We start from the raw sequence: 18,574 nt of genomic DNA, 5'->3' as shown, positions 1-18,574 counted from the left end.
AGGCATACTCATCTCCACTGCTCTCTGAGCTATAGTCGGAGCAACCGATGGGCTCTGTCATGATCCATTATCCCCACTTTACTTCCAGCAGCAGATGGATGCGACTTTGTCTTATCCTCTTACAGTGTAAAAGGCCGCGAAAGCTTCAGTCTTCCTGCATGTAGTAGACATACATATGGATGGTTGTCTGACCTCTAGCGTTAGCGTACACACACACTCTCCCTGCCACATCGGACACACGCACACTTTTGGTCCGACAAAAGTGACTCGGCTGATTTTTTTGTCAAGCATATCAGCAAAGTCTGCCTGTATTGATTACCCTTGGTAAGCTTTGTGGGGACCTCGTTTATTGTCTCCACTACGGCTAAGGCCCCCACAGTGCTGGTGTGTCCCCACAAGCATAGGAATACAAGAACACACACACACTCATAGTCTCATACACTCATGCACACACACACACATACACACACTCAAGTGCACACACGCACGCACGTACACGAACGCATTCTCACACTTTGGTAAATGAATGTAGAAGGTAATTCATCATCTTCATCATTTATATAGCGCCACTAATTCCGCAGCGCTGTACAGAGAACTCACTTACATCAGTCCCTGCCCCATTGGAGCTTACAGTCTAAATTCCCTAACAGACACAGACAGTCAGACTAGGGTCAATTTTGTTAGAAGCCAATTAACCTACCAGTATGTTTTTGGAGTGTGGGAGGAAACTTGAGCACTCGGAGGAAACCCACGCAAACACGGGGTGAACATACAAACTCCTCACAGATAAGGCCATGGTCGGGAATTGAACTCATGACCCCACCTACCTGTAAGTTTTTTGGCAATGCGAGGGAAGTGGAGCACCCAGAGCTAACACATGAAAACATGGAAAAAACATACCAACTTCACGGAGATAGCACCCTGGTAAGAGTCAATCTTAAGGCCTAAATAATGAACAAAGTAATATAAGTGGGTGAGTGTCATTATGTCAGTTATTCAGTGTTTTAGGACCTAAACAGCTGCCTAGATTTAACTAATGCTGGAGTCAGCCCTGGGTGCAATTTAAAGTTACCTCTGTACCGCACATACAGTGCACAGGGTTGTCTCTGTACCGTACATGCAGTGCGCAGGGTTGTCTATGTACCGCACATACAGTGCACAGGGTTGTCTCTGTACCGTACATGCAGTGCGCAGGGTTGTCTCTGTACCGTACATGCAGTGCGCAGGGTTGTCTCTGTACCGTACATACAGTGCTCAGGGTTGTCTATGTGCCGTACATACAGTGTGCAGGGTTGTCTCTGTACCGTACATGCAGTGTGCAGAGTTGTCTATGTACCGTACATACAGTGCGCAGGGTTGTCTCTGTGCCGTACATACAGTGCTCAGGATTGTTTCTATGGCCATGTTTATGAAGTTATTTTTCTCTCATATATTATCCCCTTTATTTAACACAAGCGTTCACTAATACTGTTAAACTACAGAATACACAGACTGCAGTGCCATAGCCAGATCTACTGTATGAGGGAACTTCAAAAGTCCTGTAGATATCCTGGTACCTCGTTTTAATGAGTAACAGAACAGTATACTGAGGTACACAGTGTGAGGGGGATACAGACAGCCTCTGTTTTGTAGGGTAGCAGAATATAATTCTGTATAAAATGTTCAGCTACCTGGGTATTAAAACCATGTGACATAATACACATTATATCTTCCACCAGGAAATCCACTGGGGGCTGTATTCTAAGAATAACAAAACACACATAAAACAGGTCAAGGACTAAAATAACATAACGACTGTTATAACAACTAATTAACTAAATTATGTGTTTTCTTACTGTAATGATTTGAAATAATTCTTCCTCGAATCCAACTGGCTGTAATACTGGAATAAAATAACCGATAAGTGCCATGAATATTGTAAATCTGCAGGATAAATCCTTAGCAGTCTGTACTACGCTAGTTTACTGACGTTTTCTGGTTCATGAAACACCCCCTAGGGGGAGCCAGCAATAAATCTGTTAAATGAAGCGTGAAATGGAAGATACTGTTCTCCATATGTGAATAAGTGGCTGAAATTAGATATTTCTGTATATTTTATGTCTCCTACCACCCTGCTTGTCATTCCAGTCCTCAAACACAACCACACAGGTCAGGAATCCTGCTTGTACACAGGTGAGTAAGATGACTAAGCTACTGAAGAACTCACCTGTGTTCAAGCAGAAATATCCTGAAATCCTGGCCTGTTGGGCTGCTCCTTCATGAACATGCTTGGTTTGATGTGGCTGCTGGGTGTGACAGCACAGTTTTCATATTGTGCCTATGAATATACACAGACAACAGAGTTTCATGTAGATGGCTCCTCTCAGCCCAAACAGCACAAACACACACAGCAACTGCAACATGTGGCTAGCAGCCCTCCATAGACCGTATAACAATCAGAACGTAGTAACGAACCCATCATCTTCATAAAGGTACTTGACTATGCCCCACGGGAGAACAAACAGCATTGGAACACCTGAGAGAGAGAAAGACAAGAGAGAGAGAGAGTGACAGTCACTGGGGTATCAGAGTTAGTGGAGAGAGAGAGAGACAGAGAGAGAGAGAAAGAGAGAGTGACAGTCACTAGGGTAACAGATAGGAGAGAGAGAGAGAGAGAGAGTGACAGTCACTGGGGTAGCAGAGTTAGGGGAGAGAGAGAGAGACAGAGAGAGAGAGAGAGAGAGAGAGTGTCAGTCACTAGGGTAACAGAGATAGGAGAGAGAGAGAGAGAGAGAGAGAGTGACAGTCACTGGGGTATCAGAGTTAGGGGAGAGAGAGAGAGACAGAGAGAGAGAGAAAGAGAGAGTGACAGTCACTAGGGTAACAGATAGGAGAGAGAGAAAGAGTGACAGTCACTGGGGTAGCAGAGTTAGGGGAGAGAGAGAGACAGAGAGAGAGAGAGAGAGAGAGAGAGTGTCAGTCACTAGGGTAACAGAGATAGGAGAGAGAGAGAGAGAGTGACAGTCACTGGGGTATCAGAGTTAGGGGAGAGAGAGAGAGACAGAGAGAGAGAGAGTGACCGTCACTAGGGTAACAGAGAGAGAGAGTGACAGTCACTGGGGTAGCAGAGTTAGGGGAGAGAGAAAGAGACAGAGAGAGAAAGAGAGAGAGAGAGAGAGAGTGGCAGTCACTTGGGTAACAGAGTTAGGAGAGAGAGACAGAGAGAGAGAGAGAGTGGCAGTCACTTGGGTAACAGAGTTAGGAGAGAGAGAGAGAGACAGAGAGAGAGAGAGGACTACAGTCATTGGGATATCAGAAAGAGAGAGAGAACTACAGTCACTCGGATTTCAGAGAGAGAGAGAGAGAGCTACAGTCAGTGGAATATCAGAGAGAGAGAGCTACAGTCACTGGGATATCAGAGAGAGAGAGAGAAAGAGAGAGAGCTACAGTCACTGGGATATCAGAGAGAGAGCTACAGTCACTGGGATTTCAGAGAGAGAGAGAGAGCTACAGTCACTGGGATATCAGAGAGAGAGCTACAGTCACTGGGATATCAGAGAGAGAGCTACAGTCACTGGGATTTCAGAGAGAGCTACAGTCACTGGGATATCAGAGAGAGAGAGAGAGAGAAAGCTACAGTCACTGGGATATCAGAGAAAAAGAGAGAGAGAGAGAGAGAGAGAGCGAGAGAGAGAGGACTACAGTCATTGGGATATCAGAAAGAGAGAGAGAACTACAGTCACTGGGATATCAGAGAGAGCTACAGTCACTGGGATAACAGAGAGAGAGAGAGAGAGCTACAGTCACTGGGATATCAGAGAAAGATAGAGAGAGAGAGAGAGCTACAGTCAGTGGGATATCAGAGAGAGAGCTACAGTCAGTGGGATATCAGAGAGAGAGAGCTACAGTCACTGGGATAACAGAGAGAGAGAGAGCTACAGTCACTGGGATATCAGAGAGAGAGAGAGGGAGGGAGAGAGAACTCCAATCACTTGAATATCAAAGAGAGCTAAAGTCACTGGGATATCAGAGAGAGAGAGAGAGAGCTACAGTCACTCGGATATCAGAGAGAGAGCTACAGTCACTGGGATAACAGAGAGAGAGAGAGCGCTACAGTCACTGGAACCTGTCGTAATAACTAACTGGAACTGTTTGTGGGAACTCAATCCCGGCTCCTGTGGCCAGGCACTCGGGACTGGAACCCACTAATAAGAACTCAGATATGAAACACACGGAAACTCAGAACAGAGCGAACTGGAACTGGAGACTTGCGGAGTCGAGCAGTCGATATGGGGTTATACGTTTGAAGCCATGAAAACCCGAGAACCACAGGGCTAGTGGCTTCTAGGATGACCAGAATGGTAAGAGACTCTGAATGCAGAACTCTTATTTGAAGCGTCACTGGAGAAGTCGGATGCGTAATGGTACTCCCTGGAATTCGGATACCATCAACCACAGTGAGAAAGATGGTCACTAGTGGAATGGCTAGTTCAGCAGCTAATTTGGCAGACAGGAAATTCCCAGCTGCTCCAGAATCCAGCAGTGCTGAAATATATTGGGAGCCTTGAGCGTGTTTCAGGGTGAATGGGATAATACAGTCCTTGCCTTGTGGGGAGCGAAGGGCCACTCCTAGGCTGACCTCCCCATCGTCAGCTAGGAGGGTGCGTTTTCCCAACTTGCAAGGACAATAATGTAGCAGATGTCCGGAACTGGCACAATATAAGCAAAGTTTCTCTCTAACTCGCCGTTTCCGCTCTGTTGGTGAAAGACGCGCTTTGCCTAGTTGCATGGGTTCTCCAGGGAAATGAGACGGTGGACGGACCCGTGGAATAGGGCCGAACTTGGGATGCTCCAGCCTCTTCCTTTCTAGAGCTCTCTTTCTGAACCGAAGATCAACCCAATTTCAGATGATAATCAATTTGTCTAGCGTTGTAGTTAGCTCCCGAGACGCTAATACATCCTTAATGTGGTCAGACAGGCCCTGCCAGAAGACCGCAACAAGAGCATCATTATTCCAAGACAGCTTAGAAGAAAGTGTTTGAAATTATATGGCACACTGACCCACGGACTGATGTTCCTGCCAAAGGTGCAGAATATCTGAAGCGGCTGACGTAGCTCTTCCAGGCTCGTCGAACATTCTGCTGAAGGTAGACAGGAAGCTATCAATATCAAAATTGGTTCAGATATTTCCCAGAGTGGTGATGCCCAGGCCAGATCTTGCCCTGATAGTAGTGAAATAATATAAACTGTTTTGGTACGTGCAGTAGGGAAATTCCTTGGTTGTAATTCAGTTGTATACTACACTGATTGAGAAACCCGTGGCAATTCTTCAGATCTCCATCATATTTAGCTGGTGTGTGAAGATGGAGTCTGAATGGAGTAGGTAGTGAAGCAGGCCTTGCTGGCTCGGGTGGAGTATGAAATGGTTATACTGATGAATGCTGATGAATACTGATGAAGAGTATATAATCTATTATTTTACATCTTATTTTATAACATATATCAGATTTCAGCCATAGTTTAATGAGCACACTGGCTGTGCACATACAATCCCTCCCCCATCTGTTACTGTGGATCTTGAATATCAGTGAAACAAGTTTTGAGCAGTTGGTCAGATTAACATGTGAAAGGCTGTGGTCTGTTTCCTGTGGGAAGGTAAACTCTGCCCAGAAGAAAGGTATCAAGTTATGTAGTAAAGAGAGGTCTCTTCGTGCCCTGCTGCCAGCCTGATAAGACATGCGGACATGGCACCTAGCTGGAAATGCGGGAAAGTAAGTTGCCTTAGTGCCTTTCAAAGCCCTGGCTAGCAGGATAAATGATTGTAATGGAGTTTTTGAATGGAATGAATGAAAGGTGAGTGAATCTGGAAATATATAGTTTTTAAGGTGTTTTTGAATGGAAGCAGTTGAATCTGGATGCATATGTGGTAGATTATATGAGAATGAATAATCATTTGCCGTTAGTTATATGGAAGTTTGTATAGAAATGGTAAATTTGAATGGAACAGTCTGAGTTCAGAGAAAATGGAATTAGTGAAGACTTTGGTTTAGTATGGATAGTGTTACATAAATGCATGCCTTGTAATAGTGTTGCAATGCTGTGTAGATATGCATAGGTAATGCTGTTAGTCTGATTTGCCTGTGATTATGTAGTCTAATAAGAACTGGGCCCTGTTGCTATGAAAGTTGCATTGGTAGTAAATTAGGCCATTGCAAGCAAGCACATGTGCTTAAGGCTGACAATGTGTTGATTCCTGTAATACTATACAATTCCTGGAGTTCCTGTTATATTTAGGATGGATTGTTGGCTCACATGGAAGCATTTGTGGTTTTGGCAAAGGTCATTCTTGGAAGGCTAATGGAAATTGGAAATGTTGTGTAATAGAAGTGTATGAAATATTTTGTTTTATGCAGTTTAGTGTAAGTGTATAGAAGTGTGTGGAAATGGTTGTGCACAGTTTGTCTGTTCGATAGAATGATGGTGTTGGAAAAGTGTTTTATGGGAAAGTGAAGAAACCGTGTAGATGGTATTGGAAAGTCTGCTATGCTGCTGTTGATAAGTGTGGAGGAACTTTAGATGCATATCAAGTGATTGGATTGTTCAGGAAGTGGTCAGATTGTTTAATATAACATTTTGTTATATTGTTGGTTTAAAGGTAGTTTGTAACTCTGAATCTCTGAAAAAATGTGGTTTATTGATGGAAATGTTGATGTAGTTAATATGGCAGTAAGGTGAAATTCCATGTGTTTAGAGCATGCAGAGTTCAGACAATAGAGGAAATGGATCTAGTATCTGGCATGCTTGTACAATGGCTGCCATCTAGAAACACTCATGTAAAGGGAATGTGAATAGTGAATAATGACTGTTGGACATTCACTGAGACAAGTGAAATGAAAGAGGGAGAAATGTGGTAGAGTATGTGAGAATATTTGGAAGGATTAAAATATGTGCTTGATTGTCTGTGTGTTCTCCCTCCCCCACAGGTCTCTCACCCCCCTCCTCCCCCTACACACACACAATGCATTCACACACCTAGAACAATAGGTAAAGCTTAATACCAACACATTCACACCTTTAGACAATACTTAGTCAAAACACACACACAATTTATATAATAGACAATAAATGTAATGTATGGCACCAAAATCTATACTTTGTATAAAATATTGTTACGCTGTTTACTGTTTTATAATATATACATAAGTTTTACAATTAGAATGTTAATACAACATGTTTTAAATTAAACTATATTTTGTGCATAGTTTTTCTTGAAGATATGAGCATACGCTATTATATGAATATTGGTTCTGTGGATTTAAGGGAAAATAAGAATTATATTTCTTAGGTTAAATCACAAGTACCTTTGCGAGGAGTTGGTTGCATAATTAACGGTATTAAATGGTCATCCATACATTTGACAGATTATTAAGGAGATTACACCCCCATAATCAATGTAGAAACCATTTTACAAATACCTGCACGGTATCCATATGCATAGAAAAATCCTGCAAGAATCTCAAAATTTGCCCCTGGTTAGTTTCTTGTCTCTCAATGCGTTCAGCTTATATTTGGAATATGTCCTCCCTTGGGGTATGCTCCCCTAGTGGATCCATTAGGCCAGAACAAATTGTCACGATCGTCTGTATTTCTTGATCCGATTCTGGACCCTTGGGCCTAGCTGGAGCAGGACTGAAACAGAGCCTATTGGCCTGGATGATCTCTCTGCTCATGTAGAGTACTCAGAGTATCACAAGCAGTATAGGAGTATAAGGACCGGCGTCTGTGTCTGAGTACTGGACTGGAATCCGGCGTAACAACTAACTGGAACTGGTCGTGGGAACTCAATCCCGGCTCCTGCGACCAGGCACACGGGACTGGAACCCACTAATAAGAACTCAGAAACTCAGAAGAGAATGAACTGTAACTGGAGACAGGGACTAGGAACTCAGCACCGTGACACGGAATGGCGAACTCAGGACTGCGTGGCAGGCACAGACCTGGAACCCACAGACAGATACACGGAACTGGAAATAAGCTCTAGAAACTCAGAACCAGCTGTAGCAAAAGAATAGGTGATAACAGCAAGGCCACTGGTACTGCAGAATAGATACTGGATGGTGCAAAGGTCTTACTGAGGTGAGCACTCTTGCTGAATGTAGAATATTACAGGAAGATGAGCAGCTTGAAAGTGCAAAGTACTTCCAGAATGATGAACTCCGGATACTGCAGGATGCTAGAAGAAGATATGCTCTTTAGAATGCAAGATACTGGCAAAGTGATATGTAGTTAGTAAAGCAGGATCTACATAGAAGATGATCACTTTGTAAACACAGGGAATCAGGAACAACTGGAACCTGGAGCCTAGCACTATCCTCAGGCGAGAAGTGTGTTGTTCTGGCAATGAACAGATCGCTGCAGCAGGTTTAAATAGGGTGTCCCGAACAACTATTGGCTACATAGTTCATGTGATCACAGCTGCTGAAACTGGTTGGTCTGGAATGATCACCTGACTGCATCCAAGATGGCCGTGCCCATGCAGCAGAACAAACAGTATTTGTTTACAAACAGAGATGTGATGGACAGGAATGCTGCAGGCAACCAGGAGGAACCCAGGTAGCCGTAATATGACAGCGGAGGATGAGGTAAGTGCGGCTAAGACCCTGATGTGTGACAATTGGTATACTTGTGTACTGGTTAATTGTACTGAAATAAAGGTGTACTGCACAGTGCAAAATATCTATGTCCCTGTGCAAAGTGAGGAACGCTAACATTATCTCTATCTCTATCCGCTGTAGCTATATTAAATATCTTGTGCGCACAAGATTTTATTTTTGCGATTTTGGCGGTGCACAATTGTTATGGGTATAACATACCCCAATCCCACACTTTATCCCGATTAAACACACACTCTGTACAAAACCAGTTTTACTGCCTAAATCTTGCCAGAAGCAGCAAAAATGTAACTTTTGGGACCATCACCATTGTGCTTTCCAGTCACAAATGGCCCCATGGCAGTCCCTCAAATAATAAACAGTGACAGTCACTGAGGACGCTGAGAGACAGAAGAAACGGAGGAAAGACGGTAACAGTCACATGAATATCTGAGAGAAAAGAGGGAGATCAACAGTCACTGAGATATCTGAGAGAAAAGAAATAGTCAATCAAAAACCTCAGAAAGAAGAGGTGATAACAGTTATTGTAGTTACTGGTGATTGCTTAAGACAGAGGGATGAAAACAGGAGAAAATGGAGGAAATGAAGGGAGAATATTCTTCCCAAAAAACAACAAGAACAAGTAAAACAATTGTTGAAAAGTTGAAATAGTGAATGATCTGCTTGACATGTGTAGTGGACAGGAGTTGGCCAGATAGCGGTGGTCATCCAATAGGCATTAAAATGGTTCAGGTTACCCCTGTCCATTGAACAGCCAATAGACTCTCAATTTACAGAAATGGCTGGATGGTATTTTGGTAGATAATAATCATGTTTAAATGAGGGCAGGGTAAAATTAACATGAGGAAAAGGTGATTTGTACAAGTTTAAGGACAATAACCCAAAACTGATTACAGATATGACGTATATATACATTAGTTCACTGTTAATCTGTCATTCTAATGTAGCTCTGTTAATAAAGTAGTTTAAAAGGGAATTATCAATATACTCCATTAAAGACAGCACATCTATGGGGCAGCATCCTAAAGGGTTCTGAATTAGGTAAAACACCTGAGACTACAGTCCATTAAGCTGCTGTGACATCACTGTCTCCAGTGGAGGGCTGACAAATTAGCCCTGGGGTCAAGATTTGACTCAGCAGCCTGCCCCTGACTGTCTCTGTACCAGTTTAGTATATTTTAGAAAAGCAGGTCTACTAGGCTGTCAATCAAACTCTGCCTGCTCAGTGCTCACTAGTAACATGACAGCCTCCTGTATGTGAGGAGAGAAAACATGGCCAAAATATTTAGCTAAGTATAACATATCAATTACTTCAGAGGTGCGATTCAGCTCATTAACAGGCAGCCTTTGAGAAATTAAAATTTGAAGATTACATAAATTATTATTTGGAGAATAGTTTGAAAATGTTAATCTGCTTGACAAGATTTGGTTAGAGATCACTACTAGTGGGGTACTACTGATTCTATAGTGAATATTCTACAAAAGTGCAGGAATTAGAAAATGTTAGTAGAAATATCTTTGATGGAAGACTTATATATTTTTACACCACATTTAATTAAAAAGACATTAATCAGGATGTAAGAATCTTTTAAACCCTTAAACAAGTACTTTTGTAGTGCTTTCTTAATTGATCATTCCAAATTGTAGTTATTGGGTTTGTTATAATAGGTTATTTAAGTAAATTTACCTAAAATGCAAAAAAGATTCAAATGGAAATGTCCGAATACCCTCCCCACTGACATGGTCATATCTACACTAAAAATCTTCATCCCAACCCCTACCCTTTTACTGATTAAGATAATCATTGATTTCTCTGTTCCATAACTGTACTAAAGATAAGAAAAGGGACAGATAACTTCTCTTTCCTGAAAACACTGCAATGGCTGCTGTCTGTACTACAAGAGAGTAATGCGATGGGCCAGTTACACGTTCCCAGCTATGGGCCTCATTTGGAGTTATCAGCAAATCCAGCTATAGGGTGGGCAAACCCCTGAGGGCCTGATTAATTAAGGGACGCGATCTGAATGCATATTGTGTTTAAAAAAGAAGCAATTTGAATGCCCGAAAGCCCGTATTCATCTCCAAGTGGATTTGAAGAAATGTTTCCTGTTGAATATGGGTTTAAATACACTCTGCTTATGTCCATGACCGCCATTACTATTAATCGGTACTTACCCCTGCCCTGTAGCTGGTGCAAATGATTCGACTATAAAACACGTACCTTAAGCCCAAAGCTTGAACCTGACGCATGTGCGTGCACTTGTCCTTAGCATTCCTTTACTGTACCTCCCCCGTTTCGCCCTTCAAATCGCAGGCAGTGGGCAGTGTCATTTACGTGAGAACATGAATTGTGTAAGTCTTGATTTTACGCATACGCAAAGCTAAAATTCGAAAAATAGGCCACGTAAATGAACTTACGTTCCTTAGTGACTCAGCCCTGGGTGTTTTAGCATGCAGCATACAAATACCTAGGAACTTTATTTTAAGACTGGCATTCAGAGGAGAGCAGGATCCTGATCCGTCACAGCGCTAAAGCTGTCAGCGCATTATAAATGTACCCACTGCAGAGACATGGTTTTTCGAAGGTACAAAACTGCGCCTATTCAGTAGATATGGATATTATCAGAGGGAGAAGGTGGTCATTTTTAATAAAGGTAAACAACAACCCCTTACAAGACAAATTATTGTAGTTATTCAGCTCTGACGGGATCTTTGACAGCTTTTTGTTTCTTTTTTAAATATGGAAAAAATATATTTTGATTCAGTCGGAAAAATAAGTAAAAAAAAAATCATGTATTCTATAAAAGTTACAGTTTTGTTTTGGAGTTTCTCATTAGCATAAACAGGTACTTAACTAGTGGTGACGTATCATTATTGAATACACATTATTGAACATGGAATCCAAAGACACCCAACTATAAAAACAATTTAAGGTAAACTTTCTATTCCTCATCTGCTATAGAACATACAGATTACATCAGCTTTATGTAGGTAGAATTGCACTGGAGTTATTGTAGAGAACAAAACTGTCTCTCGGTGAGAGAAGGATTGGAGCCATTTGCCACTCGAATTTCTATGGTGAAATTTATTATCAGTTGGACAGATTGTCTCAGGGTTACATCTGTCAGGTTTGAATGTATTTCCTCAGCAGTTAAAGAATTCAATACAAATTAAATTAAAAATGTATGTAGAGCAGAACCGTTGTATCAATAAATTGTTTTATTCTAATGACTGTCTTCATTTATAATGTCCTTGGGCATAAGCAGTGTCAAAACAATGACTAATGCCAAACATTGAATCATATTGAAAGCAATAATTTAGTACTTATGCTAAAGGTGGATGAGTCTGTATTACTGTACTGTCGTTCCACAAGCAACGATCAGCACAAAAGCGGAGTTATTGCTCAACACACTTTGTGTACCTGACATGTCACCTGCTGCAAATGTAGGATTATGATTGGTGCCATTTTCAGTTGTGTTCTGCTTTTCATGAGCGGCAGATAGGGCATGCTGGTACTTATAGTCCCACTTGCTTGCTTGCATTTAACCAGTGCTTCTTATGCTACTTACACAAACTTGCTGAAAGTATTTTGTCAGGTCTAAACGCCCTGTGGCGTCCGGTACTATCAGACATGTTTTTGAATACACTTAATTTCCAACTGTAATACTGCATTTTAATATCTTTTCCCATAATACAAAATCTGCATACTGGGAACACCCCGCAAGACCATTTTTCCTGCTTCTAACACATCAACTTCAAGAACTGACTGTTCACTTTCTGCCTAATATATCGCACCTCTTGTCAGGTGTCATTGTAACCAGATAATCAATGTTACTCACTTCACTTGTCAGTGGTTTTACTGATGTGTCTGATCGGTGTATACACTTTGATATTGTGTTTGCTCTTCATTAATGACCAAAGTTTGTCTTAAACTTGCTGGTTATTGGTGGAGAGACTCTTCTTTCTGTATGACAATGGGAAGTGTGGTTTTAATCATGTGCCTAATCATGGTGATGAAACAGCGCATTAAATTGCAATCACTTCACCTAAACTTTACTATGGCTGATTTCCATTAATTTATAAATGAGAATTTCATTCCAAAATAAAAATAATGCAAAAAAGTATATGCAAAATAAAAGTAATTGCAAAGCTGCTCACCAGAAGTCCTCTTTCTATCTATACTTTTCCTCATTTCAAATGGTATTTACATTTTAGTGCTGTTTCCTCATTTAAAGCAAATCCCTGAAACACATTCAGACAAGTTCTGCATAACCAGCACATTACAGCGATCTATATAATCACACCATCGCCAACAGCTATTTATGTTATGTCCAATTATGTGCTTTGTTAACAGCTTTTTGCCTTTGTTAAATAAATGACCACAAATTACTAGATGTAAATCAGAGTGTATATAATATTGTTCTATACTGGAACCTGGGGTATACATAAGAATAACAAGGACTGAGAAATTGCTTTGTCTTTTAAAATTAAATACTCTATACTTCAATTATAAATGTAAATGCAGCTTCTACATAGAGATGATGAAGATCAGGATAAAAATATTTTTATTCCATAACCCGGAACATAACTTAAATACTAAGATATCAGACAAACAAACGTAAGAGTATTCTCTCTTTTCTTCAACCTCACAAGAGGTGATTTCTGAAAACGTCCGCTGAGCAGAACAAAATCAGCTGTAAACTCACCATGGACCGTGATTTGCGCAAGTCCACCTAAACTTCAAACAAGCCACAGGGAGCAAAATGTCAGAGTTTGCAGAGTTGTACACAAGGTAAGGGGAGGTATTGGGTGGGGGGAAGGCATCTCTAGCAGAGTAGAAGAGATTCTCCATGTGGAGGCACACAGCCATTTCTGCAACAGAATTTGACTACACTAGACCTAGACTTTACCTAGACATGAGATAGACTTGACCTTGACTTGAGCTAGACTTGACCTTGACTTGACCTAGACTTGCGCTAGACTTGACTAGACTTGACCTAGACTTGAGCTAGACTTGACTAGACTTGACTAGACTTGAGATAGACTTGACTAGGGGTAGCTCAGAGCGCTCTGTCTTAATGTTGTATTTTGGTGAAAAAATGCAATTATGGCCAGACTCCGAGCTTTATAAACAAAAGCTTCATGCACACAAAATTGCTTTCCTATTAAATACAGCACTGATTTCTCTACACTCTCATTATCTGATAATAAATACAGATAACCCGGCACTATTTTTGGAGAGAAGCGTTAATACAATTAAAGGTCCTAAAGTGCTAGGAGGTTGGGATGTGACGTTTACACTTTAGCTCACTGGCCTCTTCAGGTCTCTCTATCTCTATACACACTTTGGTGGAGAGTACCACGGCAGCGCGGAGGAACCCGCCTGACACAGATGGTCGCTGGAACACCGGTAATCATTAATCTGTATTTGTGTTTCACCTATGGAATTCCACACAAGACTGAATTTGTTGGATAAATATTTGTTCTTGGAAGTTTGGACCCTATAGAAAGACTCATTGTTTTCAAAACTGATGAGGTTTTTCAGAAAACATTTGTACATATAAATATTGATACTCTGGGTATATCCTCTGCACCATGTGACTGGAAAGAGGTCTACGCTGCGGGGCTATGTCCGATATAACAGGTGTTGAGGTCTCTCCATATAAGACAAGGTAATATTGTCAGACTGTATTTGGCTGTTTCAAAGAACTGTTTAATCCTTATTAGCCGAGCGTCACTTGATGATCCAGTTTAATACTCTTCTGCTACATTTTGACTTTTCTTATCATGCAAATTAACAAAATGAAATGAATATCTGGCAATTTCTGGAAATAGAAACTCAGAGCAGGTTTTATATTAATACGGCTGAAGTATTATTGGATCCGGCTTACGTTTAATTTCCTATGACAATAATGATAATAAAGGTAATGTGTATCCCTATTGCTTTCAGCAGGATGGTTTGTATCTGTTACTTATCTGCCTATTGTCTTCTCCAGTGGCTCTTACTTATTATTACAAAGCTTGTATCTAACCACGGCCTCTACTCTCTCAGAGATTCTCCTTCCAGATGAGTGAATCAGTGCCGGTGGGGTTGTACTTTACAGCCAGTAACAGCGGCAGACGGCTCAGTACGCGGTTACTGAGACGGACACTTCTTACTTAGTGAGGTTTTCTTGGAGTGTTGACAAGTAAATCACTGGCTGTAACCGTGTGAGCGCTGCAGCTGTCTGATTGGTCTTGCTGAATGCTGGCAACTCAGAGGATACCGCTGTCACTGCTGAAACCACTTACCGCTCTATGGAATCCTTTCCTAATATAACCTTTTTCCCTAGTTAATAATATAACCACAGTGACTGGACTATATGTATCAATATAATTCATTGTAGTTATACTCCTTATCGGGTTTAACCGCTGCTAATCAGAACGGCTTTCTCCCACCCTGACCAATCAGTAATAGTAACTTAACCCTTTCTGCCCTGGGCTGACATCGCTCAGCTCTCTTGGTGATATTTAATTACTAATCTGGAAACAAATAGTGTCTCCTATATCAGAAACATATGCAAATGTACTGCCTGGGAACAAAATAATTAATGACCTTACTACATACCTAGGACTGTGATACAATCACAATACACAAACAAAATGACATAGTTATTGGAAGGAGAAAGCTGTGTTATTATAATTTACAACATATCCTTGTTTTATTTCCTTCCACAGTATTATGAGGTTTATGCGTACATATTAAGGATCGTATTATTATTATTATTATTATTATTATAAAATTAATCTAAATGCAGAAGAGGACCCGTCCAATCCTCTATTTTACTGCATTATAGAGAGAGAGGGGAAGATGAGATTTTCTGCCTGTAATATACTGATATAAGTGATCAGAGATCAAGCAATGAGCCCTTTCCATTGTTTATTCGGAATATAAACACTTTATCATTTCATTTGCCCATTTATTGTAACTGATATTATCCGTATACAGGATGGACTCGGGCTCAGCAGGGTAAAGTGAAAGTAGAGAGATATTTATCTTTCATACTCTAGGAATGTATTCTACACAAAGTAACAATCAATATTTATAATGTTTCCTTTCCAACCGACATGCTGTATGTTTAGTATATATAAGATATTACCAGGGTGATTTTTCATAAGGATAACACTCAGAAAACATTGTTTCTGTCTTTCAGCCTTAGTATATAGACACAAATTATATACAGTTCAGCAACAGCATTAGTCACAAATAAAACAATGAATTCTGAAGATTCAGTGACAGATATGCAGTAAGTATATATTATGTATGTGTTTGTATGTATGTGAAGGGATTTTTAAGTGTGTGTTTTCTAGTTAAAAGAGAATATCACGGAAAAGTGCATAAAATCATTTGACAAAGTGCAGGTAGGACAATTAAGACCACAGTGTATGTGCAAACAACAGAAAACATAACATACCACCAATATAGTTATATTTTGCATGTACATGGGCTATGTTAGTCTGCCCAGAGCCGTAACTTATAATTTTAGCACCTTTGGTGAGAAACAAAAATACTGCCCCCCACAGCCCTCAATTTTAACCAAATGAATTTAAAATATTCATAAACTGTGCCCCTATCGCACAGCCCTAGTTATGGCCTTGAGTCTGCCTCTGCCCTCCCCTGTTCTGCTTCTCAAGTCGTAAGGGGTCATAAATATCAGATGTGTGTGGATATGAATTTGGTGCAATTGCGTTTAGATGCATAAGTCTGGTTTCTGGGCATGTGCAGTGTGAAATCAAGCAAAATATGCTACACAAGCGGTCGTACTTCTCAGGGGCAGGTTGGGCGGGGGCATCTGCCCCTCAGGTCGGTCCCAGAGTGGGCTACCTTCGGCTGGGTCACTTGCATTTTTTTTCCTTTAAAATGTTCCTAATATGCTGCTGATTTGAGTCTTGCCCCCCTGGGATAATATTTCCCAGCCCTCCTTTGGTACCTCTGGTCTTTAATCAGCCCACTAACCTTGGCAGCGAGCAGACAACATACCCTAAAACCTGTGCTAAAATTATGGTCTATTCAAACATTTGTGTTTTTCATGTAGTCTCACAAGAGGATGAGAAAACATCCACAAAAGTGTTCAGCGTTCACTCATCTGGTCTTCCACTGACTGATTCAGTTCATGTGTTTTAGGCGATATGGGACATCAATATGTTTTATTACAGTTTAAACAAACCGTGTAATAATTGCATACATGAGTTTAACCTTGTGGTTGGCACAAGGGTACTGCTCAATGGGCTGCGCCTACCCACTAGGCAAAATCAGTGTGGCAATGTCGGGTTAAGTGTTTAAACACTTAACCTTAGGGGTCCTCACATTGCCGCTTTAAATTTCTATTGACAGACGTCGCGATGACGTCAGCCTGCAGTGCCGAACACTTCTCCAAACGGAATAACTTGCCATCAGCATGGTGATCCAATCGGAGATCTCCAGCGTCGGCTTCAAGGTAAGTCTGTTTATTTTCCAATCGGTTTTGCAGAACTTTGGATTTTATTTGTAGGACTTGTCAAAAAACTGTGAGATGGAACCTCAGCTGAATTTGAATTGAGTGAAAAAAGCAAGGACCATCTAGACTTCCTAGGATTCAATAATGTAGCAGATTTAATATATTTTAGCAATTTTTTTATGGTCAAAATACACCATAACAGGGTGTATCTATCCAATGGCTACGCCCATTTGATGGCTGGCAGTTCTGAGCTATCGTCGTAATTCTTTTTGGCACCTGAAAATGTCCTGGAGAATAAAAAAGTAAAAGTAGAGGTGAATTTTTTTTTGCTTTCGGAGTATTGCAAGAGAGAAGCGCTAACTTCAGAAGCATCAGCATTCACAGATAAAGGTTACAGAGAATTGAGGTGGAACACTGAGGATATTTAAGCTTCTTTAAGTTTTGTGAAGTCCATATCTACTTCTGGAGAACGATTCTTAGAAATTTAAGTCAAAACAATAATGGGCTTAACTAACGAAGATAAATTCTTAATGAATCATATATCTCAATTTGTGGAATCCATTAACTTCATGGGCTCATGGAACTTTAAGTCCATTGAAACCTAGCTTGAACCTTCCCTGGATCCATCTGTAAGCCTACGCTTGGGATTATATGATCCAAGAAATGAAACTTCAGTAATTTCAAACATATTTCTCCAGTTTAGGAATCTAAGCATTTTCTCTGAGCTCGGTTGATGCTAAATTAATGTATTTATGATGTTCCTCAAAGGAAGAAGAGAATATCAATTTATCATCGAGATAAATTACAAAATCTTAAAAAACGGCCTTAGCATTACATAGATCTAACGACATAAATAAATATTCATGATGCCCGTCTCTGATGCCACATCATTCCCTTGTCTGATCCATATCAAATTATTTGATCCTCTCAAGTCCACCTTAATAAAGATCTTAGCTCAGCATATTTTACTGAATATGTATGTTATGAAGGTAGAAGGTTGGGTTAGCACTTCTGCCTCACAGCAATGGGGTCATGAGTTTAATTCCTGACCATGGCCTTATCTGTGAGGAGTTTGTAGTTCAACCCATGTTTGTGTGTTTCCTCCCACACTCCAAAAACATACTGGTAGGTTAATTGGCTGCTATCAAAATTGACCCTAGTCTATCTGTGTGTGTGTGTGTGTGTGTGTGTGTGTATGTTAGGGCAGCGGTTCCCAAAGTGTGCGCTGCATCTCCCAGGGGTGCCGCGGTGCTATCACAGGGGTGCCGCGACCATCCAGAGAAAAAAAACCAACAAAAAACTTACCAATCTGTGCGGCACACGGGACCCGACATTCAGTGACAAGCTGCGGGAGAGAGTAGGTTGCTGGGTCCCGGGCGCCACGCGGATTGGTAAGTTTTTTGTTGGTTTTTTTTCTCTGGCTGGTCGCAGCAGAGGGGGCAGAGT

At 41.0% G+C, this 18,574-nt stretch overlaps 1 protein-coding gene across 1 annotated transcript in view; it reads right to left on the bottom strand.

Annotated features, from left to right (window-relative positions):
• The window catches only part of GLP1R (glucagon like peptide 1 receptor), a 278,807-nt gene that overhangs the window by 50,837 nt on the left and 209,396 nt on the right, over nucleotides 1-18,574 (bottom strand). The window contains exon 8 of the mRNA XM_075204458.1: nucleotides 2,455-2,515. Within this exon, the coding sequence (XP_075060559.1) occupies nucleotides 2,455-2,515 (61 nt within the window). The remainder of the gene's footprint in view (nucleotides 1-2,454; nucleotides 2,516-18,574) is intronic.

Source organism: Mixophyes fleayi, chromosome 3, assembly GCF_038048845.1.
Source record: "Mixophyes fleayi isolate aMixFle1 chromosome 3, aMixFle1.hap1, whole genome shotgun sequence".
Classification (NCBI taxonomy): Eukaryota; Metazoa; Chordata; class Amphibia; order Anura; family Limnodynastidae; genus Mixophyes; species Mixophyes fleayi.
This window is presented reverse-complemented; position numbering and strand designations above follow the sequence as displayed.